General features: G+C 37.4%; 1 protein-coding gene across 1 annotated transcript in view; it reads right to left on the bottom strand.

Moving 5' to 3' along the window:
- Positions 1 to 10,708: 10,708 nt before the first annotated feature.
- The window catches only part of ttc27 (tetratricopeptide repeat domain 27), a 107,851-nt gene continuing 92,267 nt past the window's right edge, over positions 10,709 to 26,292 (bottom strand). Inside the window, exons 13-20 of the mRNA XM_041249967.1 lie at positions 23,701 to 23,928; positions 21,839 to 21,937; positions 21,134 to 21,186; positions 20,220 to 20,385; positions 14,476 to 14,673; positions 14,109 to 14,220; positions 12,492 to 12,592; positions 10,709 to 11,025 (exon numbers count right to left, since the gene is read on the bottom strand). Coding sequence (XP_041105901.1) covers positions 10,906 to 11,025; positions 12,492 to 12,592; positions 14,109 to 14,220; positions 14,476 to 14,673; positions 20,220 to 20,385; positions 21,134 to 21,186; positions 21,839 to 21,937; positions 23,701 to 23,928 — 1,077 coding nt within the window. The 3' untranslated portion in view covers positions 10,709 to 10,905. The remainder of the gene's footprint in view (positions 11,026 to 12,491; positions 12,593 to 14,108; positions 14,221 to 14,475; positions 14,674 to 20,219; positions 20,386 to 21,133; positions 21,187 to 21,838; positions 21,938 to 23,700; positions 23,929 to 26,292) is intronic.

Below are 26,292 nucleotides of genomic sequence, written 5' to 3'. Positions count from 1 at the left end.
AGCTGGTGGTGCAGATTGAAAAGTCTTTAAAAAGTTTTACTGTCAGGGCTGGAGTTAGCGTCAGATCCGAACAGCCAATCTCTGGCAGACATGACGTCAGGCATAGAGTCTCATTGGAACACGCGTTTTGGGCTGGGGCTTTGGTTTTAGCACACAGATAATTTGGGGCAACTACTGTATTGTGGGAATAACATATGTCTAACAACTGGAATGTATTCATTACTCAGTGATCTTACAGTAAAATGGAACGAAAAAGTAAGATATTAAATTAATAGTTGAATTGAATGAGTACTTAACATATTCCAGATTTTCATAAAAGCACTTACTATTGTGCAATTATTGTACCTTTTTTTTAACCCTATATCTTACTGTACTGAAGTAGCACCACCTTGCTTGGCATAATTTATTGTCCTTCCACAATACTGTATTCTACTGCAGGTTATTGCAGCAAAACTGTAGTTTGCTTTTGTAAGTGTTTATGATATTATATGTGGAGGACAAAAACAAAATGTAAAACATGGACACTTATTTCAACGACCAAAAATGTTTGTATTCAGTATTTTTCATGATTTAGCTTACATAAAGAAGGGAAATAGTAATACGACTACGACTATGACTACTACTACCACTTCTTTAGGCACATTATGAAGACAAATGCAAGTTAATTACTGCCTAATGATTAATACTGCTTGTTCTTGTGTGGGCAGGCATACAGAACATCTGCAAAGACTAATTTGCAGTTTAAATATTTTCAGTCTACTAGAAAAGTTTGGGTGCAATTCAAAACATATTAACCTTATTATTAAACGCCTGTTGGTCCAATAAAGTGATTTTCTTTTTTTTTTTTTTTTTAGTAAATTAAAAGGCATGGAAAGATGTACTGACCAATTTAAAACGTTTCCTATCGGGAAAGTACCACTGTCTTATTAAACGCTTTGTGATGCTGGTCCACTATGAAAGGCGCTATAGAAAATAAAGATTCATTGATTGATTGATTATGTTGTGATGGTGGTCCACTATGAAAGGCACTATATAAAATAAAGAGTGATTAATTGATTATGTTGTGATGGTGGTCCACTATGAAAGGCGCTATATAAAGATTGATTGATTGATTATGTTGTGATGGTGGTCCACTATGAAAGGCGCTATATAAAATAAAGAGTGATTGATTGATTATGTTGTGATGGTGGTCCACTATGAAAGGCGCTATATAAAATAAAGATTGATTGATTGATTATGTTGTGATGGTGGCTGTGATACTTTCCGATTTATTATTTCTAACTACTAACTAATACAAGACTACCACCGATTGTATTATAAGCTCTTACCATTGTACAATTGACGATTCTAGAATATAAAGAAAAGTATCGTTGTGTGTACCTGTAATTCCCGCTGTCTAGCGTGTTTCATAATGTTTTTCTGTGGACTAGTGTTAGTAGTAGTAGAGTATGGAGTATCATCATCATCAGAAGAAGAAGAAGAAGAAGAATAGTAATAATAATAATAAAAGCCAGGCCATCGCGCCCGCGGCAGCTGTTCTTAAATTATGAGTTGTGAACACATTTCTGGAGGGTCGTAGCGTGGAAATATAAAGAAAGCTTTAAACACGTTTTCCAATATAAGCGCCACAGCAGTCTGTTTTTTTTTTTTATGAATGACTTTTGAGATACGATCAACCAATTGAACACCTGCATTGTCTCTGCGGTAGCCCAATCATAAGTTAGCTGGGTGGGACATAAACTGTGTTTGTTTCAGGTGCCGGTACCGACTGCAGGCTTAACCAATATGAGAGTCAATCTGACAGCTGCCCAATCATTCGTGAGCTGAGGCAGGGTGTTAATATGCCAAGTAAGAACTGAATTTCGCCGACAGTTATTGAGAAAAATAATACATTTCAATATTTATAAATTCTCTGTATTTTTTTAAATTGTATTTCACCAAACAAGGGAAACACCGTAGTATATTTAGTTACGAATCCACTTTCTCTGAATAATTGTACTGGAGATGAGAGATCTTTAAAACAGAGCAGTGTTGACAAATTTGTCAAATTGAAACAAAGAGAGACGCTATCTACACTTTTTTTTTTTATTTTAGTTTATTCACGGTTATCTGTGTAAACATGATATTTAAAAAAAATATTTGCATTGCATATTTTAATGATTTAAAAATTATTTAAAGAATAAGCGCAGCACGCACAATTACTACCTGAGACTTAGCCTTATTAGAGTGAGCCGAGAATAACCCCACTAAAACTGTTAAAGAAAAAAAATATATATATACCCGCGCTTTTACCCGAGTTCCTGCCTGTGTTGTCTCGTCGTCACTGTTTGGCTACCCTGTCACAGGCATCCATTTAGAAAGCAGCAGAATAAACCTGAAGCTAGCACGAGGATCAAAGGGCAATGTTCTTGAGCTCCCTCTCTTTTTCAGGTACATGCTTCTGTCTGGGTGCAGTAAGTGGTTGGGAGTTTGAGGCTGGTCAGTTAAAAATAAACCCAGCCATATTTAAAGGTCTGGCACTAACCGATAGAAGTGACCCATACATGTTGTGGACTAAATAGTTAGAGAAAACCAGATGACATCCTTCAGGATAAAAGATCCCCGGCTTATAATATTTCAGCCTACTTCATACTGGTTTTCCAGTCAGTTAGCATGCAGAACAGAATTAATGTTTATTATATTGTGTTTCTATGCAGATGTTTACTGGATGAGTCAACCCAAATCTGTTCAACCACATTTGTAAAGTATGAAATGCTGTGCAATATCTACCTGGGTCTAATGCATATGTTATGGTAAAAGTCAGAATCTGGTAAATCTTAAATTTTACTGGTAATTGTTGACATTTACAAAGTAAGGTGGTAAATGTCCAGAATTATAAAGAAATATATTTATTTTCTGACATTTACTGAAGCTTATTGGTAAAGGCACTTGGTTATTGTTGAGATTTACCATTGAAGTATCCGAAGTAAAGCGTTATCATGTTTATTCGGACATTTCCAGATTTACTTGATAAATATCGGCATTTCCCAGGAAATCTTAAGATTTGCTAATATTCTTACTTTTACCACAACACATCAATCACGTCATCATTTAATCCACATTTCATACATGTCAACCAGCAGTTTTGATTCAAGTTTTTTACCTCTTACTAGCATAAACAGCATTTATCAATAGCGCCCAGATTCAGATTTCTTTAAGTACAGCATAGTTGATCAAACTGTTTCTTCCAATTATCGGGTGACTTTTGGTTAGTAATGTAACTGAGTTGTGTCCTGAATTTCTTTAAAGTCTCAATTACACCTGTAATTTCTTTTAAGGATGGAAACCCAAGCAGTTAACTACACCGGTCCTTATTTTTCTCAGGGAAAAAAAAAATATGATCTCCATTTCATGCAGCTACCCTTTCTATAAAAATACATGCATACTGTTCTCCCTTGGGTGCATGTGTACAATTTACAGTATTTTCTAGGGCTGTATTAGAAGGTTCGAAGGTTCGTTCGCTAGCCAGAAATTTGAAGATTGTTTTAAACCTTCGAAGGTTCATCAGACGCCATTCACGCACTGTATGTTTTTTTTTTTTCTGTTAACAGAAATCGTTTAACAATGTGTCAATATTATAAATCACACATTAAATGTCACTCACATACAAAATTCAATCTTTTGATTCAACTTTTAGTTAAACAAAAGTTGTTGTATTAAAATCCACTACCAAATCGTTATACAGAGCAACTCTATGGTGCCATTGTCATGTATGAAGCAGGGTATATTATGCCAAAGCACTGGGGAGGTACCTATAGCGGTTCTAGTGCTTCAGTAAAATCTGTACTGAATACCTAGTGTACAAGACGGTGTAAGAGAAGTGCTATGGTGGAATATGTTTAAAAGATACAAAATATAAGCTAACACTAATTTTAATTTCGAAAAAACTGAGCACCGGCCGTCCCTCCCCCCTCCAGCAAAGTGCTGTATTGCGTAAGATGTATTAAAGAAATGTCTCAGAACCCTTTTGCTGTTTGGGATTTTTTTTGTTAAATGCCTATACGACCAAAAAAAAAAAAAAAAAAAAAAAAAAAGAAAAAAATTCAAACTGTTCAAGCGTTTGTTGATTTTATCATGGAGGCACATCCAATCTCTGGGGTCACTTTACAATCGAAAGTTCATATTAGTAGTAGTAGTAGTAGTAAAATATGACTGTGACTGATAACCTGCTTGGAACAGTGACTGTTAAATTCAGTTTGTTTTGCCTGAGTCCACTGCAGTTAGTGCTGCTGCAATGCAAGTTTACTCGCAAGCAGCATCAATTACGTAGAAATAAACAATGTGTATTTTTTATTCAAATTATAAAAACAGGATTACTGTTCTATATAACGTTTTTAAACTACATGTGAATGTTGTATTCCATTTACATGGCTTACCTGTAAAATAATAGGATTTTCAAACAAATATAAACAAGTATCTATGGTAACGCCACCAGTAAATTATGCAAATTAGTACTATCACAGGTTCGAACCTTCCTTCGGTAATGTAAAAATGGAAACTATAATAAGATCCAAAATGGAAAATTACCTATATGGTAACAGGGTCCTGGGAGACAGTCAACATGGTTTTAGGAAAGGGAGATCGTGTCTAACTAACTTGCTTGATTTTTTTGATGATGCAACATCAATAATGGATAATTGCAAAGCATATGACATGGTTTATTTAGATTTCCAGAAAGCTTTTGACAAAGTCCCGCACAAAAGATTAATTCTCAAACTGAACGCAGTTGGGATTCAAGGAAACGCATGTACATGGATTAGGGAGTGGTTAACACAGAAAACAGAAAGTACTGATTAGAGGAAAAACCTCAGAATGGAGTGTGGTAACCAGTGGTGTACCACAGGGATCAGTATTAGGTCCTCTGCTATTCCTAATCTACATTAATGTTTTAGATTCTGGTATAGTAAGCAAACTTGTTAAATTTGCAGACGACACAAAAATAGGAGGAGTGACAAACACTGTTGCAGCAGCAAAAGTCATTCAAAATGATCTAGATAAGATTCAAAACTGGGCAGACACATGGCAAATGACATTTAATAGAGAAAAGTGTAAGGTACTGCACACAGGAAATAAAAATGTACATTATAAATATCATATGGGAGATACTGAAATTGGAGAAGGAATCTATGAAAAAGACCTAATAGTTTTTGTTGACTCAGAAATGTCCTCATCTAGACAATATGGGGAAGCTATAAAAAAGGCTAACAAGATGCTCAGATACATTGTGAAAAGTGTTGAATTTAAATCAAGGGAAGTAATGTTAAAACTGTACAATGCACTAGTAAGACCTCATCTTGAATATTGTGTTCAGTTCTGGTCACCTCGCTATAAAAAAGATATTGCTGCTCTAGAAAGAGTGCAAAGAAGAGCGACCGGAATTATTCCGGGCTTAAAAGGCATATCATATGCAGACAGGCTAAAAGAATTGAATCTGTTCAGTCTTGAACAAAGAAGACTACGTGGCGACCTAATTCAAGCATTCAAAATTCTAAAAGGTATTGACAATGTTGACCTAAGGGACTTATTTGACCTGATAAAAGAAACAAGGACCAGGGGTCACAAATGGAGATTAGACAAAGGGGCATTCAGAACAGAAAATAGGAGGCACTTTTTTACACAGAGAATTGTGAGGGTCTGGAATCAACTCCCCAGTAATGTTGTTGAAGCTGACACCCTGGGATCCTTCAAGAAGCTGCTTGATGAGATTCTGGGATCAATAAGTTACTAACAACCAAACAAGCAAGATGGGCCGAGTGGCTTCCTCTCGTTTGTAAACTTTCTTATGTTCTTATGTTCTTATGTGTTCTGAACCTTTGAAGGTCAAAATGTACCCTTCGTTGCAACCCTAGTATTTTCTCTGGTATCTCATTCCCTTTGTTTGAAAGTGCAGTAGTCCTGTCTGAATTCCCCATGTACTCATCTTTTTTCCCCAGTTGCAAACCACTTCTATAAGGTCGTCTCTTTACCAGTGGGAACAAGCTAGAGAAGATGAGAGGCCAATCCAGTCTGGCCTCTCAGGGACACAGTCCACTAGTTCCAATAATGATGATGAGTTTTGTTTAGATTTTTTCGATGTGGACATCTATCCATTAGAGACCCATACCTATTTAAACCACAAAACCGTGCTCCTTCCCAACTCAATAAAAAATAACATTACTAGATCTTGATATGTCTGCTTCTACAACAGAATACAGAACACCAACCTTGAAAAAGTGTGTCTGTTGGAGCAGACCACAGTTTCCTAAGTAAATCCTGACTCTCAGCTGTTCTGATAAGCTGTGGGGAATCCTCCACAGTTCCATGGCTCCCTGCCTCCTTGATAGTAAATTAATACCTACGGCCCTCATATTTTATGTTTTTACTTTCTTTTTGATTAGCCAATGGCAGAACTGTTGTTTTGCCAAGAAAAAAAACACGTGATTTAAATGATATCTATCTTGGTTTTGGGCTAAAGCTTTCTGTCGCCAGTGTGAAATCCCCGCTCCATGGCAGTAGAACTGAGTGTCTTTACCAGTTTAATTTTTTTGAGGATCTTCTGCTGTTCTCTTGCTGAGTAAGTCTCCATAGCTATCGAATACACCCTTGGTAAATTGAGAAAAATAATCTACAGGTGCATAATAATAAGTGTTAATAGTAATTATTTCTTTAACTAGCTCACCTAATCTTCAAGTCAGAGTAGTCACTGTATATTTACCCTGATAACACTGCCACTCTGGCCACTCTGGATGGGGTGGGTGAACAGGACTTCTGCTGTCTCCCTCTCTCCTCTCTCTTGTTAACACCTTTGAGTTTCATGCTGTTTAAATCACCTCCCCCGTTCCTTCTTCACCCTTGCCCCTCAGTGGTGGAACAACCTACCCATGAATATCAGAGCTGCTCAGTCCCTTACCACCTTCCGGCACCTCCTCTAGACACACCTGTTCAGACAGCATCTGTAAACCTCACAACTCTCGACTATACTGGACCATATGGCACCCAACTGTACCAGTGTTTGCACTGATTCTGCTACTGCTCTTAATTATAAATACTTCCTTTATCTTGTATTTGATTTTACTCTTACAGGTATCTGTATTTTTTATTACTATTTTTTTTTGTAATTGCTCGTACATAAAATCATTCTCATTCATTTATCGTACTTACTACAAGCTCTTACTGGACTTCACACATATAAGCAAAAAATTTGAAATTTGAACTGCCTCTAATGTCATTCTTTACTGTATTCTTTATTTTGCTCTTATTTGGATTTTCTTTTCTAATACTGATGTTACTGTACTTAATAACTGCTTTTCTGTAATATACTCTAATGTTATATTCTGTAAAGTGATACTTTACAACATGATATTTCGTAATGTGATACTTTGTACTGTGATATTTTGTAACAATTAAGTGTGCCGTTACTTTTTGCACTGGAGGAATTAAGCTCTTAATGCAATATGTGTCACGTGAGGTAGAGAGCCTTGTAACAAAGGTGAAATAACATTATATACTTATACATGTTTGTTTATTAGTTTCCATCTGGACTCATTGGGCACCTGATCAGCAGTGGTTGATGAAGCGCTAACAGGTGAAACATCCGCGGTCATCATTCCTCCCAAACACTATCGGGCTGCAGCCAATATCTGCAACTTCACTCCAAACACCAAACAACTGGTAGTAGATAATATATAAGAATGTCCACAATTATACTGGATATCTAAATATGAAAGCAAGTGCAAATAGAGAAGCATCATTGCTACTGCACATACAAGATCTATTAAAAACATATTTATAGAACATAGCTGTCAAATTATAAGCTTAATCAAACCAAGGGATCATAGCTACATAATTACCTAGCAAGAGTTTGGTAGCCAATATAGAATTCACTTTAAAATACATTGTATTTATATTTAAACAATGAGTGGTGATTATACCTTTGTGGTTACTAACACGCTCTGCTATATTGAACCAATATTTTTCCTCTAAAGCAGTAATTAAATCATTAGAAACTGGTTCAGAAGTTTAAATATATCTGAAGTGCTAGTAATTCATTTTTAATAAAATTTACTTCATGAAAAGTAACTTATTTTCTTAATACCGGTTGAAAAGTAAGTGGAAATCATGTAGGTATAAGGTCACTGTAGTGTAAATGTTGTGCTGGTCAGGAAGGGAGAAACAATTGGTATTTTAGAAATGACATCATGATGCAGTTTCCAGAACTCCCTTATTTGACAATTTATTGCTGGAAGGAATAAAGACCTGATCTTATCCACATCTACTGTTTCTATCCTAATCGCAGCATTTAATATGTATCCTTCAGTGTAGCCGATCCATCTTTTTAAAAAAACACATTGTTTAACAGTAACCACACCTACCAAATACAGGTGGTCACTGTGTTATTACATACAAGGTTGCACTGTATAAAAATATGAATTACGCATGATATTTAAATTTAATGCGTAACGAATATGCTGAGCAATTTTGCTGCACAGCTTGGTTGTTCATGTTATCAAGCTTCTTGTACTTCCTTGGTTAACAACTTCTTAATGGTCAACTGTGAATAAACTGAATGCCGTAGCTAGAGAATGCTGGTACAGCTAATTGTAGCCTGCCTGGGAAATGCCAAGTCTGGGTTTTCAATAAAATGTTACTGAGCAGTTTCATGCACAGAGGACTGTAGTTAAAGGAGTGTTGTTTTTGTCTGGGACTGCAACCCACGTACTTGGATTCCCCTATACCACTGCTGGTATAGGGGCGACTGATTTATTATTTGTGTCCTTTTAAATAAATACGGATGTTTTGACATTGCAAATACTGGACATTCTATTTGTACACCCTACCACTCGCACCCTATCACAATGCCCCACAAGTTAGCATTAAAGCATTTATTGTACAGTATTTATTAAAAGAACTCAGGACTTCAAGGTAATGTTGCATTTTACTCAAGCAAAATACACTTTATTCACATAGTGTCTAAATTGGAGCGTAAAATACTCAATCACCCAAAACCTAATCTGGATCGCTGGTTGTAGGTATAACCATAGCCTCCAACAGTGCTGTGGCTTGAACTGTTCATTTTAACCTTTGTATACATATTATGTATATTAATTCTGCTGAGTTTGTATTGCATAGTTTGTTTCTGTTTTTTTTTCCCTCGGTAAAACCTGGTATAACACCACAAAAATGTAACCAGAGTACTCTGTTACAGCTTCATGTTGTCTTTGATTTGTATTTTGTCCATTGGAGCATTTATTTCCAAAAACCTGGAAAATACAAATGATAAAAAAACATTTTTAATTATAATAGGTAATCAGATTTTTATCATTTGTAAAGTCTGTTACAGGTTGTAGCCGATAAACACATAAGAAAATAAACAAAGTATTACTGCAAGAAACTTTTAAAAAAACCAATACACACCAAAATGATCCATTTAATTAATTACAGCTGCCACTGTACTACTAATGAGCAGGAGGATAACCAACGAGAAGCCACTGTAATGATACTGTGGTGACAGGTTGCTTTATCACAATTACAAAATTAAACTATGTTTCTTTGGAACTATGAATATAACATGGTAGAAAAAAATGGCAGCATACAAAAAGTATTAAGCATGAATTCTACAGAAGTGCTGGAGGTCTATTTCAGACCACTGATGGACCACCTTCTCATGCACTAGAGATGCTTAGACGTTCTGAAGAATGTTCTCACTGTACAGTAGTACTACAGTATAGAAAGGGGTGTGTTGATTTTAATTAAAAGCAGAAAACATGTATGATTTGCAGTTTTATTTTTATTTTTTTTAAATCTCCACCATCTGTGCACATTTATAATCAGACCAAGAAAGTCTGAACAACAGAAGTAACAGTAACGTTTTGCCTTGATCCCTGGGAAAGCTTAGTTTAAGCTAATCAACTGCATTTGAGATTCAGCAGTTATTGTGTTAGTATTGACATTTCTTTTGAAAATAAACCACTGTGAATATTTAATTACATATTTCCACATCTGTAAACCTTCTAGAATGTATCTCAGGTTGTTAAGCCTTTGCTAAAAAACATTCACTGATGATAATGACTTGCTATTAGGAGGTCTACATCTTCAGGCAGTTAACAAAAAAAATATGTACTTTGTATAAAGTATACAGCACAAACTATTCAGATGCCTGGACTATTCAAATGCAAAACAGAAATTCCTTGAGGTTTTTTACAATGCAAGCCAGCACACAGCTTTTTAATTATGGTACTGTAGGACTCTGTCCTTAATACCTGAAGCATATTAACAACAAACAAAAGTTTAAGATAAGTTGTTGTACTGTAACAAATTAGGACAAAAAAGAAATGTCATTTACATGCACAAACATTTCAGATGGCTTGGAGTCCATGATCAAGGGCGTTTTAAAGCGTTTCAGGAAAGTCATTAACCTGAAATCCCCATTTAAAAAAAAAAATCTTAATGCAAGATGCAGGCTGTTAATATTATAATAAATTCTGTTTTTTTTTTTTTTTAAATGAGAAATGTATATTGTGTTTAGCTTCAGCAGCTGACTAACATTTTAAAATCTCAGCACCTAATTCACAACTTTTGGAGGAAATTAGCTCGTTATACAGTATGTGTTGGGTGCATTAGAGAGCCTCGTAACAAAAGAGAAGTAATACTTTCTGTATAACAGTATAAAGGCGTCAAAAATAAAACAAAATTGTGAAACCAATGGTTAGTTTTATTTGAATCTTATAATAATACAACAAAAGCTTAAGTACAGTGATTAAAAAAAAGGCATTTCATTTATAGGGGGCTGGCAACATAAAACTATATAAAAATGACATAGTTTTGGTCAGATAATGTAATCCTCAGGCACATGACTTTCTGTGGTAGCACATGAGTTAGTTCCCTTCATCACTGATTCCTCAACTGGGAAGTCATCTCTTGAAGATCTACTATCAAGTTTTCCAGGGTCCTGACATCATCGGCTAGGTCACTGTGAATCTCCCCAGTGGCTACATCTGTGTACATTTGCTAAGGGAAATAAATTAATAAATTACAAATAAAGAGTAAAAAAAAAGTTATTTTAAATGTCAAAAGAACTAAAAAAAAAAAAACCAAAAACATTTTAACCGGCAAGAATGCAACAAAAATAAATGAACATATCGTATTCCTATAAATTTAAGATGCCATCGAATTGAAGACATAGCCTAATTTCCCAGCCCCAATTTAAGGAAAAAATAAATCAAATAAAGATGCATTACAAAGATACAACCTCAATTACACATGTAAGAGCAGTTTGCCATTTATTCAAAGGGATACTCCATTTTCTGCAATGAAATGCTACAAACTCATCTATTAGGCATATTGGTAAAGCATATTGTATACTGTTCAATGAACATGCCTGTAACAACACATCTTTCCTATTCATCATCCTCTGAGTTGGAGGAGCCCTCTTTATTACTTGACATCTCCCAGACAATGACTCCCACGTCTCTGAAAACGGTTGCCTGTATGTCATGGATTATTTGAGATAAGTTTTGTTTGTCTTTACGCGAGCAGGCAGTCACATTCCTGTTTGTGTACTCGGGCACTCACATCTTTTGTTACAGATTTTAATACATGCATCGCTATACAGTAATCCATCGCATATCCGACTGCGGTAGAACCAGAGTAAGTGTGGATATGTAAAAAGTCGGATGAATTAATCCTATGTTTTAAATATCATTATACACAGCTATAACAATTACAGTATTCACACAATTATTGTTTTGAGATTCAGCTTTTATTAGGGAGCTCCCCTAAATCCCTTGTTTAGAAAGATACAGGAAATTAATGCTTGTGACAGAGTAGCCGTCTGCCGTGTGGGTGTGTGCATTTGCTGCTGAGTGACAGGCAGGAGATCGAGATGGAAGTTGATACACCCTGCAGGCGATCAGGTTTTATTTCCATATCAAGTCAACACACTGAACAGCTCATGTGACACAACCAGCAATGGCAGCGCAGGGAGCACATACAACACAGTGTATGAAAACTTTGGTAGCAGCTACAATATCTGAATTAATCTTCTCTGTTCAATAATAAACTAACATTGGATAGGGCGGAGATGAAACGGGTGGATACGCGACGGATTACTGTACTAGAATTTAAGATGCAGGCCCTTTTTGAGAAAAAAATTAATTCTTTAAAAAGCGGGTCTTAAATTAAAAGAAATACGGTAAATTAATAAAAAATAAAACAGCTAACACCACGTCAGACCATAATCTCTTCCAATTAGCATAATTCAATAACGACAGGAAGAACTGTTCTACAGTTTTTGTACGAATGTGGGTTGAAAGCAAACAATGGAATGCTCTATCACTAAGAAACTAGATCCATTTGTTTTGTCTTGGGCACTATGAGGCAGTAAATACCAATTTTAATGGCATGATGGTGCACAGTACTGCATACAGACAGAGCAACTGCATCAATGTCAGTGTGGCTAAGGCAGGCTGGGTTACCTTTGCTTTCGATGATAAACTGCGCAGGTTGAGACGAGCAGACGAAAGCATCTGCACTGCTTCCTGGGGGTTGGATTTGCTTTTGCTGCAGCTAATTGACACTGAAAGGAAAGGATGACACCAGTTAATTAGCAGGATATTTTAAACGCTGGGTAACTGGCCTTTTCAGATGGAAAGATAACCAATAAAGCTGACTAACTCCAAAAAATGTAACCTACTACTTTGTAACAGTAAGTTTTCATTCTTCCTTTAACTTGCATTCAAAGTATCAGATCAAGTTCTGTCTGCTAGGATACTTTTACAAAGCGAGACGTCCATCTCAAAGGTTCTATCCTGGTTAAATAAATACATTTGAAATGTGTATTAGCTCATGTGGTCACCATTAAAAAGCTTTGGGTTGATACCACACACCCTTCCCCAAAATATCTCTTTCGTTGATTCACAGCAAATTCTACTATAAAACAACAGAAAAAGAGGATTTATGTATCAATCTAGAGGCCAAACTGGGTCACTGATCATTGCTTATCATTAAACTTCTGCTTTTCACACAGAAAGAATTCAAGAAATCTGTCAACACCACAGTAAAATAAAGCACGAAACTCAGTTTTAGTTCCGACACATTAACTGGACTGGCCTCATTATTAAACATTAAGGTCATCAGCGATTTCAGTTTTTGAAGGTCAAACATTTTCTCGAAAAACATCTTCAAGAGAGCCTCATCCATATAATAGGCAACAGGGCTGTGTGTGTGTGTGTTCTGAAATCTGAATGAGGTTCATCATGTAACTGTATATTAAGCTTATACTGCTGAATGGATGCTTACAGCTCCAGAAACCCTCAGGGGTGCTAAAATGTTTTTATTTTTTAACACTAAATTTTTTTCTGTGCATTTCAAAAATAGTCTGTCACACAGACTGAATGAATCCTAGTCAACAATCTCCCACCTGACTTGAGGATGCTGTATAACAGAGAACAGTGTGCCTTGTACTGGATGGTCTGGCAGTTCATTCCAGGGTCAGTCTGAAGCCAGTCATCCAGGAAGGGGGTGGAGTCACAATGCCCAAAGTCATCGCCCTAATGCGGTGCGCGGTGTGTCAGTCACGGATTGGAGGAGCCGCGATTGAACTAGCTAGGCGTGACAAAGGGTATAACAGGATGTGACGATGTAATCTGTTCCTTTATTATGGTTACTGAAAGGACTTGTTTGGGAAATGGAAGTAATTAATTACCATGAGTGTTAAGTGTTTTGTTTGTTGCTAACTGTCTATGCTTGTCATTATAGAAGGCTAACCTCCGGGAGCTGTAGCTAAACCACCAGCAATTAAACCTGGACTGCACTTCACCATTGTGCATGGCTAAACCTGTAAATCACCTTTCACTAACAGCACTCACTCTGGACTTGTGACCGTGTTGTGTTTGTGCGTATCTTGTTTAGTGTACTCTTATTTCGGGACTGAACCTCGTGGTTTGCCTGAGCGATACACATCATTGTGTAGAGCCAGGTATTATTATTTGTCAGCAAATAAAGAGCTGCTTTTTTTAACAGTGAACTGTCTTGTTCACCACATCACCTGTGCACAATAAACCACTTTGCCACAATAATCAAATGCACTATACCATGTGCTAGTTCTATCCCTCCCTTCATTACTTCTTTGAAGGAGTCAATATTTTTTTCCCATCCAGTAGCCTGCGTTTCACAGCGGTGAGCTTTAGCTAAGAACTGCAGCGCCTAGGAAACAGAAAGAAGAAAAGGTGCTAAAACAGATCATCTGGTGTGACAACACCAAAGTAGAAACAGCTGGAGAACCTCAGTTTCAGTTTTGGACTAAAATCCCACAAAAAAAAAAAAAAACTACTTACACCCAGAGATTTCTCACCCAAAACTAGTTAGCAATTCTAGACGATCCAAAAGTCTTAACATTCTCCTCTATGATACTTTTAAAGAATACAATTAATCTATTATTGATTTGTAACATTCACTGACTTTTTCATTATCTTCCATTTTTTCACTCTTTCCATCTCCATAAAGTTTTGCGTACTGCCTCCAGATCTCCCCATCGCTGGTTGCTTTGGAGGTCACTCGGCCAAACAGCTCCTGGAGTTTCCCCTTCAGGGCCGACGCCTGTCCCCCTCTGGAATTCTCAAGCCCCTCCACCACAGCCCGCACTAGGATCTTCAATATCTGCAGAACAGTGACACATCCAGTACATTACTTCATATGTACAAGAGAGAATGTCGTAGTTGCCGAGTGGCTCATCCAGTTAAAGCACTGCCGCTGGGAGTGCAGGATGAGTCACACAGCTTGGACGGCATCGGTTCTCATCCAAAGAAGCCGAACTTTGTTGGGGACTCTCAACGTGGCGTCACACTGGCTCTGACGCTCCCTGGGTAGGGGAAGGAAAACTGGAAGGGACTCTCTTCTCCTCATCGTGCAACAGCAAATCCTACTGGTCAGACACCGAGCACATTCAGAGTGGATAAAAGCAGGGCTTCTGTTCTCTGGGATCGGTAGCCTGTCCACCTCTGCTCTGGATTGCACAGTGTAAAGCGATTCTGGCTTTAGGCTTGTGACGCTCACACAAGCTCAGAATGTCTGTGCTGTGTGGGGACCCACTGCAGGGAGGAGAAAAAACATAATTGGACATTCCAAATTGGGGGGAAAATACATACAAATAATAATTGGTGACTAATTAAAAAAAAAAAAAAAAAAAAAAAAAAAAGAAGAGCGAGAACACCATCTCTGCAGGATCAGCTGGACTGCCTAATTCTTAAACTGCAACTATTTTTGGAACCAGCAAAACATTTAGAATTTTCCAAGACCCTTCTATGTATCTCTACTACATAAATATTCCCTATTTTATCGCCTCCTTTTTTTTTTTTTTGCAGTGCCCAATTACTACACCACAAATTTAGAATGTCCAATTTGTGATCCCTCACTGCAGCAACTGCAGCTGTAGAACTGGTCAGTGGGCATTCTCCGATCCCATTACTCCCCGGGCTGCATGATTCACCCTGCAAATCACACGGTAATGCCTTTACCAGGCGAGACAACTGGGATCCATTGAAACATATTTTTTTAGCAGCAATTTTTGTCATACTGTCAGGTCCCAAGCCAATAGGAATTGTTTTATAAAAGCGTTTGCAACTATTTCAGCCAAGTTTATGTGCTTAAAATAAATACATATTACCCTATGTTTTTCACAGTGCTTCCCCCTCCCCCTTTTCTTTCCACTAAAAGGTTCAATTTGTGAAGTTCCGCATACAGTATACAGTAATAAGTCAAAACACAAGCCTAACAAAAAAAAAACATATATACCACCCCAGCTGGTACAGCTGAACAGAAATGGATGTGCTGGACAGAAATTTCCCAGAAATGCACAGCATATGACCCCTTTGAAGCCGTTGGCTAAGTAAGGAAACAGCATTTAGTGAACAGCTTGAAACACAGGTGCCTGCTGTTGTTTTAATTGTCTTCAGGAAACGTTGCTGCAGGAACAGGTCTGAAGCCTGCACATTACACAGAACTTGAGCAATTAAATAAATACGAAAATTGAACTGGAGGTGTTTTTGAGAACAAAAACAATGCATTCACAGGGGCATAATGTAATGGGAATAGCATATCTCACCTGTTATCAACACAAAGCACACAAACACAAATCTACTATATCTTGATAATAAACCTGTTTCCATTCCTTGTGTTCAGTGTTCTGGATATATCTAAAATAGTAATTATGCTTTAAAATGGGTTTGTTTTGTTTACTGAACAAGTTAAATTTATGTTTTTCTCTATTGTACAAACATCACAAACCATCCTTTTTATAAAATGCTAAAATATTGGCTGATTAACATCAAACGTAGTTTGCAATCCCAGGATCAGACTCAATTGTTAAGCTTACAGCTGTGTCAGTCCCTCCTCCATGCAGGTGTCAATATGAAGGGGTTGCTGTTTGGGGAGTGTCATGATGGGGTAGAATGGGATGAAAGCAGGGATAATTGGCTTTGAAATGCTGTATCTTTAAAATACAAAGTCCTAATTCCCAACACAGATGTATAAATGGGCCTCGTTACCACTAAAATGTACAACATGAGATCAAACTGGCTATTGTTCAGTTACTAGGCTCTGCAGTTGAGAGGCAGCAGGACCAAGGCCACCTTGGAGAAGCAGATTAGTGCTACAGGCTTCGTTACATCATCTCAAGGAACTGGACTCGGGTGAATGTGTAAGGAATTGCTCTTAAGAGGAGTCAGTGAAAACCAGTTTGTATCTGGGGCAATGAAAAAAAGAACAATACTCTCAATAACTTCTGGTAAACAATTTTGTTTCCAAGTTCTTGGGAAATTGACTGACACTTCATTAAATGTGCTAAAGAATGTCCTGCATGAAAGAATGTCCTAACCAAGCTTCATCACACAGTTCTCTAGATCACAAAGAATGCTGCAGCATAGTTTATAGACCCCATTGCAAATCCGAAATTTGAGACCTTAAAAACTCAGCTACAGAAGCAGGAACCAAATGCGTCCATGGAGAATATCTCCAAATAAAAAATAAAAAAAAGGTCTACAAATAAAGTTTTGGCGTGTCTAAAATGTATTCTTTACTAGGGAGTTTTCGTGTATTGTGTTCACATTGTGTTGCATTAACATAAGAACATATGAAAGGTTACAAATGAGAGGAGGCCATTCGGCCTGTTTTTAGTAGCTTATTGATCCCAGAATCTCATCAAACTGCTTCTTGAAGGATCTCAGGGTGTCAGCTTCAACAACATCACTAGGAGTTGGCTCCAGACTCCCACAATTCCTTGTTTCTTTTTTCAGGTGGAAAAAGACCCCTGGGTCGACATTGTCAATACCTTTTACAATTCTGAATGCTTGAATCAGATCACTTCTCCCCACGCAGCGTCTCACTACGCTGCCGCTGTTTGATTTCACTCCTTAACATATTGCTGTAGCTGGGTTGCAGGCACCAAGTGAAGCAACACAACGTACAAGCCCTGGAGTGTTATCCCGCTTATAAAACAGATACAACAAAAAATAAAAATAAAAAAAAAGTTTTTGTTTTTCAAAAAAACTACATTATTATATAGCCTTCTGCTTTGGAGAAAAAATAGTCCCTCAAACAAGGTTATATTTGTGGTAAACATTAAACCTGAGGTTTTCAATGTTTCTATTTATTGTAATTCATTCAAATGAATGAAGTCTCCATGCTGGTCTCAATCGCTCTGTAAACAGGGCTGACATAACCTGCAATGCTAGCCTTGTTAATGACCAAGCATTTAAATATGCCAATCATGTATTTTTGATGATAATGAAAAGATACAGAAAAGGAGGCAAAGACAAAGTTCACTATCCACGCCTTACTATCGCTGACCTGGAGAAGCCAATACAAAAATACATTACTGACATTTTGAAATGCTTTGTCACTAACAGGCTATCATTGCGGTTTATGTCATCACTGTTTACGGAGCGACTGAGACCAGCACGAAGGCGAACAAAACACAACTGAGTACTCTTGACCAGCCGAATTATGCACTGAAGCATAAATTATCATAACAGACCATTTAGATTTTCAAGACAAACTGTCTAAGTCTATTAGCATTTCTTTATGTTTCATCAAATGAATAAAAACACCATCTGCCAAAGCATTTTAGTTTTCTTAGATTGCATTAAGTCGTTTACTTGTTAAATCTTTGCGTCACTTGCTTTGCATTTTTTCTTGTAATTCTAGTCACTTGTCCACTGTCATGCCTCCGAAAAGATCAAATGTGACAATAGAAATGTAATTTTTAAAAACTTTAAAAAGACCTCTCACAACAATGTGTATATTTATTGCAAGTTTAATATGTTGTATATTGATAATTTATGAATTGAACTGTGCTTCGGCAAAAACAAGTTCCGCCATGCACGGTACAGCACTATATAACTGCACGGTACAGTACTATATACCTGCACGGTACAGCACTATATACCTGCACGGTACAGCACTATATACCTGCACGGTACAGCACTATATACCTGCACGGTACAGCACTATATACCTGCACGGTACAGCACTATATACCTGCACGGTACAGCACTATATAACTGCACGGTACAGCACTATATAACTGCACGGTACAGCACTATATAACTGCACGGTACAGCACTATATACCTGCACGGTACAGCACTATATACCTGCACGGTACAGCACTATATACCTGCACGGTACAGCACTATATAACTGCACGGTACAGCACTATATAACTGCACGGTACAGCACTATATAACTGCACTGTAAAAAATCCTCAGCAGCCAATCAGCGTGCGGCATCCAAACATTCCTTTTTATAAATAAAGACTATAGCTGGAGATTCGTAGCCTCAACTGTGCTGGTACCTCATGGGTGTATTGTAACTTCACAGATTATTAATTCACACAAATCAACTTCTGCTGTAATTATCTATTTAATAAATAAAACAATCAATTTAAAAAAAAAAAATGCAAAGATAGTGTACACTTGTGTACTTACAGACAGACATTTCCACTATATCCCTGTCCCTGGGGTTATGCATTCCCAGCAAGGAACAAGTTGATAAGAATAAGGCAGCAAAATGGAAAGAATTAAGTAATGTATCCTCGGGTGCTTCATAAATATGTTTTGACTATTGCTTGACTACAGGGGTTGGCATCCTTCAGCATTAGGGAGGCGTACATCTGTGCTTGCTCACCTCTCTTTACAAATAAATCGCAACACAAAGTGAATGATGCCCAAAAATTGACATTTTAAAGTAATGTTAAATGTGAAATCCATAAAAAAATACTCTTAAAAACAAAGGAAAACACACTTATTATAGCAAAAGACACAGTTTGGGATTCCAGTTACTGCAATAAAACTGGCACTACAAGGAGGGGTAATTGTGACCTCTTCACCTTATGCTTTTTTTGTTTAAAATTCTTTTTGATGAACAGCCTGTTTTGTTCTTGCCAAAACACAAAGAATATTTCAAGCAAAAAAAAGAGACTGACAACAAATTCCAAGGTATATATAACTATGTTGCTATTCATTTGAAATCAACTGCACATTTGTTTCCAGCTCCAGCCAAATGTCACATAGTTTAAAAAAATGTGAATACTACTGTACTGTGCATTCACTACAGCAGTATCAAGTTACAACAAAATATTATTATTGAAATGTGTTCTTAAAATAGTTCCAGCAATGAGGTGCTGAACTTGTTCAAACAAATACCTTTTCCAATTGAATGTAATTTTATGTGTTCATGAATCAACTAGGGGTGTGTCCAAAGCCAAATTCTGATTCTCAAAACCCTCCAGTGCTTTTTAAGATTCAAACCAGGGGGCTTGTCCACCTAACATCTTGGTATGTGGAAATTAGCTACGTAAAATAAACGCTGCTTACAAAATTTATTAAAATTGCAATTTTGAAGCAGATTAAAAAAAATTTAAAAAACCTAATAGTCTTTTTTTTTTTTTTTTTTTTTAAAAAATTGTAATGAAATGTAAGACCTGTATATGTGACCAGTCAGTACAAAATCCATTCCATAATACCAAATGCAATAATGTACCACAAATCAATCTATTTACATGCTTTAAAATAATAACTCATTCACTGTTGCGAAGAAAAACTTTGAATTGCTTTGAATTTTCATCAGGACTACAGTATGAATAATAATAATAATAATAATAATAATAATAAAGCACAGCAGGTTGGTAGTGCTTCTTCTAATATTTACCTCAACATCTTTGTACTTGTCTTTCATGTCCATGATTCGGTGGTAAGCTTTAATGGCTTCAGCAAACTCCCCAACATCTGTGCACGTCACAATGTAGTTCTCCCAGATTTGCCAGTGTTCATAGTTGCATTTAATGGCCTCCTGAAGTGTTCTGAAAGCCTTGGTTCTATAATAATCATTTTAAAAAGTATAATTGTACAAAATTGAATTATTTAAAAGCTATTATTAAGCTATTCAATGGCTTGGACAAACCAAGTGATTTGATTAGTCAAGCCAATGTGGTCACACTAGTTGGATCTCATTTGTGCAATATATAAACCGCTCAAATGCGCAACACAGCAGCCCACCTTGTTCATGTTATTGCTTACATTACAAGCCACACACCTGCATTTCCCTGACTTTCACAGCAGGTAATTACATTTAACAAAGATGGTCACAAAATGAATGAAACTTAGCTGACAAAGGAACCACCCAATATACCGTAAAAAACCCATTGTATACGTCAATTTTCTGACATTTTTACAGGGCCCTTAAAAGGGGGGAGCGACTAATACACCGGTGTGATGTATGCACCTGTTTGTCTATTAAACTACTGTACCAGTGCCACAATGGGATTACTACAGCCACGGTTATTATGGCTCACACAAACTTAACTGTCAACAATCCGATTATTTTTTCTGGATCTACGGAATTCAGGTCATATTGCTAGGTAGAAACACAAAACCATTGTTCTCATTAAAAGTTTTAATTTGTTACTCTCAATACCCTATAGTCATTTTGAATATTAAACGTAAGCTTTCAGGCTTTTGACTGACCTCTTCTCGACCCAGACGCGTGCGTACATGGATAAAATAAAATGAAAAAATTAACCCCCCTTCGAGAGAGCTATGGTATTTCTAAATTATAGTACTTACTTTTGTTTAAGCCTGATGTATGCTGTAGAGAGATTATTCCAGGCCTCGGCATTCTGCAATGTTGACATAAGGATATTATCAGAACTTCTAAAATATATCATGACACAAGATAAAAATAAATTAAAAAAAAAAAAAAAACAATGTGCAGAAACTTTTTTTTTTTTTTTTAAACGTAATATTGTATTATAACCCTGAGAGGTGGTTGTTTTAAATTCATCAGGAGATTATAATCCTAAGGTCATAACCCTGACCCAGCTTGTCTTGTCTGCCTGGCTTGGGTGGATGTACATTAAAATGGAGGGGTCTAGGATGTTTTGAAAGTAATTTTGGTGTGGGTTGTAAATAGTTGCTGTTATGTTATGTGTAAAGACAACTTTCACTGTGACTGGTGAGCAAATAATGGGACGTATAGCAAAACCCCATTATGGGGAAGCGGATGGAGTGAAATTAATTATCTGCAGGGATGGAAATAAAACTACAGTTGTATAGCAGTTTTATCCATTCCTGGCTTTACTATGAGTTTAATAAGACACACCTGAGCTTGTTACCTGCACACTGTGGCTAATCAAGTTTATAATAAAACACGAAATGGGTGAAACTGCTTTGAAATAAAAGTCTTACTTCTATCCCTGATCTGTTTAAGATATCTCATTCACACAACAGCATAGTGTATACTGCATAGTATTACTGCATAGTATTACTTACATCCGGTTCCAGTCCAACACATCTCTGGAATGCCTTTGCAGCTCCTTCATAGCTTTCCAAAGCCATATAGGCACAGCCTAAAGAAAACCAGACTCCAAGCTGCAAGAAAGACAAAAGTTCATTGTTCAGCAGTGAGAACATCTTCAATTCAAAAAAAAAAAAAAAAAAAAAAAAAAAACATCATCAAATTGTTACTTGCTGCATAAATTTTCACAGCTTAAAAGGTGAATATGTTCAGTGATCGGTGCATTTGTCTGGAATGTTTTCCAGTAGGATGACTTCAGGGATCTAATAACATCCTGTTGTTTGGTTGACCTTGAAGCTGAATTTGAATTAGGGTTAGCTGGGCTCTGCCACACAACAATATAAACAATATCCTCATCTCACATTCACATCGGCTTTTCAAGGGACCTCTATGTTTCAGTGTCTCGGAAACATTCCTTAGAGTGGAAGACAGCTGCAGCTGCTCCAGATGTGCCCAGGTTCAATGATGCCCAATTGTTTTGCTTGCTCTTTTGCATTCCTTCATTAGGAAGTTTTTTCTTTCTTTCTTTCAAAGCTGGCAGACCGTTTCATTCAAATATACGCTCTTTCACTCTTCAGAAACAGCTATGGCAAGCGGAGGCCAAACCCAAGGAATAATCCAAAATAAACATAAAACTATTCCATTGCATGTGAGCAAAAAATAATCAGGAGCCTTGTTTTGACTCAAGAGCCCCAGATGTTGGTATTTATTATGTGTTTAAGTTGGTATTATTATAGATGTTGACATTTATTATGGGTTTTTCCTACATTCGTTGCATAAGTGTGAAAGTAAAAGGAAGTTCCATTTATAGACATTGGAGAATGGCAAATAATTAAACTGCTGCCTGTTTAGCAGCTAAGGGTGGAGTTTCCCTGGTCATATCAAGTCGCTGTTGCCATCATCCTGCAGGAAGTTTAAGAGGATAACCTCCGGCCACAGCATTGCACTGTCCTGTTTCAACTTTATGAGTCACTAAGAAAACAAACAAACCCGGTTCATTTTCCACTTCCCACTGTAGAAAGCTGACCAGATATCTGCCACTATCTGAGAAGTTCATTTTGCTGCTTAAAGGGTTGGACTGATCTCCTAAAAATAATTCACCTTTGACAAGGAACAAGAGCTCTACCATTATTGTAAGCACTTCCCTCAGCGATGCCAGTCCCACGGTGTTGGGTAAAGTAAGAGAGCAGTGATTCTTGTCATGTTTGACCTGCCTTTATTCTTACATTGATCTCATGTCTGACCTTAGAAAAGGTCAAAGGGTCACAAACACTTCAAACTCAAAGAATTATGTGAACATGAGACGAATGACTGGGATGTGAGAAAGAAACTTGAACGCAGACAGGAGCCAGTACACTGTGAATGCATTAACAGATGGTATTTCTAAATGGAAGCGACAGTTCGTAGCAGAAAAAGTTCACAGGGCTTTATTGATTGGGTCCTGTCCACAAAACTCCTGGGAAAAATTTCTACCTCCACTTATACAAATATTTTATCAGAATGTGTTCTAAAATGAGGCAGCACCTGCCCATTGTCTCACTATAACACACAAAATGTATTGCAAATTACAAAGTAAACAGTCACCTGAGAATTTAAACGCAGTGTCTTTCAATTCTGACACTGAATCTGTTGGACTGCCCAACAGGCTTGACAAAAACATGCATTACTACGGTTTTGAAAATGAACATGATTATAAACACAATTTATTAATTTATTATAAACATTGTAACACCCTAATTAAAAGGTCTAGCAGCGTGCTACACCTTGTAAAAAGTTTTGTAAACAGGACCCGACCCCCTCCCCCCTGAAATGAGACCCTGTTTGCTCTCGGATCTACCTGCATGGTGTTGACCTTCACAGATCGCTCAAAGCAGTCAATGCACTGCTGGAACTCTTTGTTGCGGAGGTGCAGGAGCCCCTTGGAACGCTGGGAGCGGGCGCTGCGGTGTCTTGACAGCTCCCAGGCCTTGTCATAGTACTGGTGTTCCCGGAGCACATCCCCCAGCAGACAGTACAGCGTGGGGGTCTCCTTTTTCTCCAGCTCCCGCCGCAAGATACCCTCTGCCTGCAAAAGAACAATCACCGTATATACTGTCAAACCACCTGCTTAGAACAACCTCCCAAAGGACAATGAAAGAGGTCTTTAAATAGCGGGGGATAAATAAGGGATCAATGCCCTTTGACAGACCTTTTGATCTTTAAAGTTGATTTAACCACTTAATCTTGATTTAACACAAAAAATAGTTTTCTTAAATTTCAAGTCTCAAAAAATAAGTGGGACATACACAGGGCTTCTGTTTTTCTTAATTTCGTTTTACTGTGCTTATTTTTAGCCATTTTCGAGTTATTATTATTATTATTATTATTATTAATTAGCAAACGCCCTTATCTCGGAGACTTCGGCTATTTACACACTATAGTTGGTGCAACAACCGTATTTACAAACAGCACTCGCTGCGGTTGTGTGTTGTACACACACACACACACACACACACCTTTCATTACTGAAGTGAGTGCACTCCCAGTTTAAACAAACCACTGAACTCGGGCCATCATTACAGGCCAGTCGTGAGGTTCTGTGTGAGAACATGGAGGCTGTGTTTTTGTTTATGCTTTTGGAAGAAAATACTGTACGTAATCAATCGAGAGCTTGTCAAGCACAGCTATGCTCTTTTCTGCAAAACCAGCGGAGATGCCGTTTTGCTTTCTCTGCACTTCTAAATACACTGGCGACGATCTGCAGTACCATGATGGTAGATCAAAACATTTGGGCGATCTTCTGACCAGAAGGCAGGTGGGAATGCCTTGGTTTCCAAATGACTGGATTAAAAATGTACGCATGTCTAAGGAGTCGTATATGCGTCTTCGTCATTTACTGAGGCATTTCCTGGAGTGCCATAACACACAGATGAGACGTTTGGTATCGATGGAAAAACGAGTTGCAGTCACACTGTGGTGTTTGGGGATATAAATTGTCCCATAGTGTTTTATTTAAGTAGAAAAATCGAAAATACTTTTTTTTTTCTTACAACAAAATATTATACAACTGTTCTTTAATTTTTAAAAAAGTATATTATATGTATGCACTATATACTAACTTTACTATTGATCAGTATTACAAAGTCATAACTTTTACATTGACACACACTATATATCTACATGTATACATGTATATATATACATATACATATATATATATATATATATATATATATATATATATATATATATATATATATATATATATATATATATATATATATATATACACACACACAGACAGACACAATGAACAAAAACATAAACGCAACATGCAACAATTTCAAAGATTTTACTGAGTTACATTTCATATAAGGAAATCAATCAATTGAAATAAATTCATTAGGCCCTAACCTATGGATAACCCCACCGCCACCATGGGGCACTCTGTTTACGTTGACATCAGCAAACCGCTTGCCCACACAACGCCATACACACTGTCTGCTAACTGCCCGGTACAGTTGAAACCGGGATTCATCCGTGAAGAGCACACTTCTCCAGCGTGCCAGTGGCCATTGAAGGTGAGCGCTTGCCCACTGAAGTCAGTTATGACGCCGAACTGCAGTCAGGTCAAGACCCCGGTGAGGACAGCGAGCACGCAGATGAACTTCGCCGAGACTGTTTCTGACAGTTTGTTCGCGATTGTGAGGCCTGTTGGACGTACTGTCAAATTCTCTAAAACAACGTTGGAGGCGGCTTATGGTAGAGAAATGAACATTCAATTCTCTGGCAACAGCTCTGGTGGACATTCCTGCAGTCAGCATGCCAATTGCACGCTCACTCAAAACTTGAGACATCTGTGGCATTGTGTTGTGTGACAAAACTGCATATTTTAGAGTGGCCTTTTATTGTCCCCAGCACAAAGTGCACCTGTGTAATGATCATGCTGTTTAATCAGCTTCTTGATATGCCATACCTGTCAGGTGGATGGATTATCTTGGCAAAGGAGAAATGCTCACTAACAGGGATGTAAACAAATTTGAGCACAAAATTGGAAGAAATAAGCTTTTTGTGCGTACGGAAAATTTCTGGGATCTTATTTCAGCTCATGACACATGGGACTAACACTTTACATGTACATACACACACAGAGGCATGTTTATCACACGGAAATGTCATCAATGACATCATTAGTTGCGCAGAAATCCACCAAGCTCCACCTGCGGTTGTGTTAGCGCGGTCGTATTACACACACACAGTTAGGGCGCATTAACTAACCGCACTCAATACTTGCTCTGAAAAGGATTAACTAGTGCCATTGTCGCTGCTCTTTGTAACCGAACTGTGTGTGTATACAAACCGTATTAATAGCAAAAGGTGAACTCACAACCGCATTTAGCCTGTGTGTGTGTACTTAGCCTTACAGCTGTTACAAAATATCACAATAGAA

The sequence above is a fragment of the Polyodon spathula genome, chromosome 5, assembly GCF_017654505.1.
Source record: "Polyodon spathula isolate WHYD16114869_AA chromosome 5, ASM1765450v1, whole genome shotgun sequence".
Lineage (NCBI taxonomy): Eukaryota > Metazoa > Chordata > Actinopteri > Acipenseriformes > Polyodontidae > Polyodon > Polyodon spathula.
This window is presented reverse-complemented; position numbering and strand designations above follow the sequence as displayed.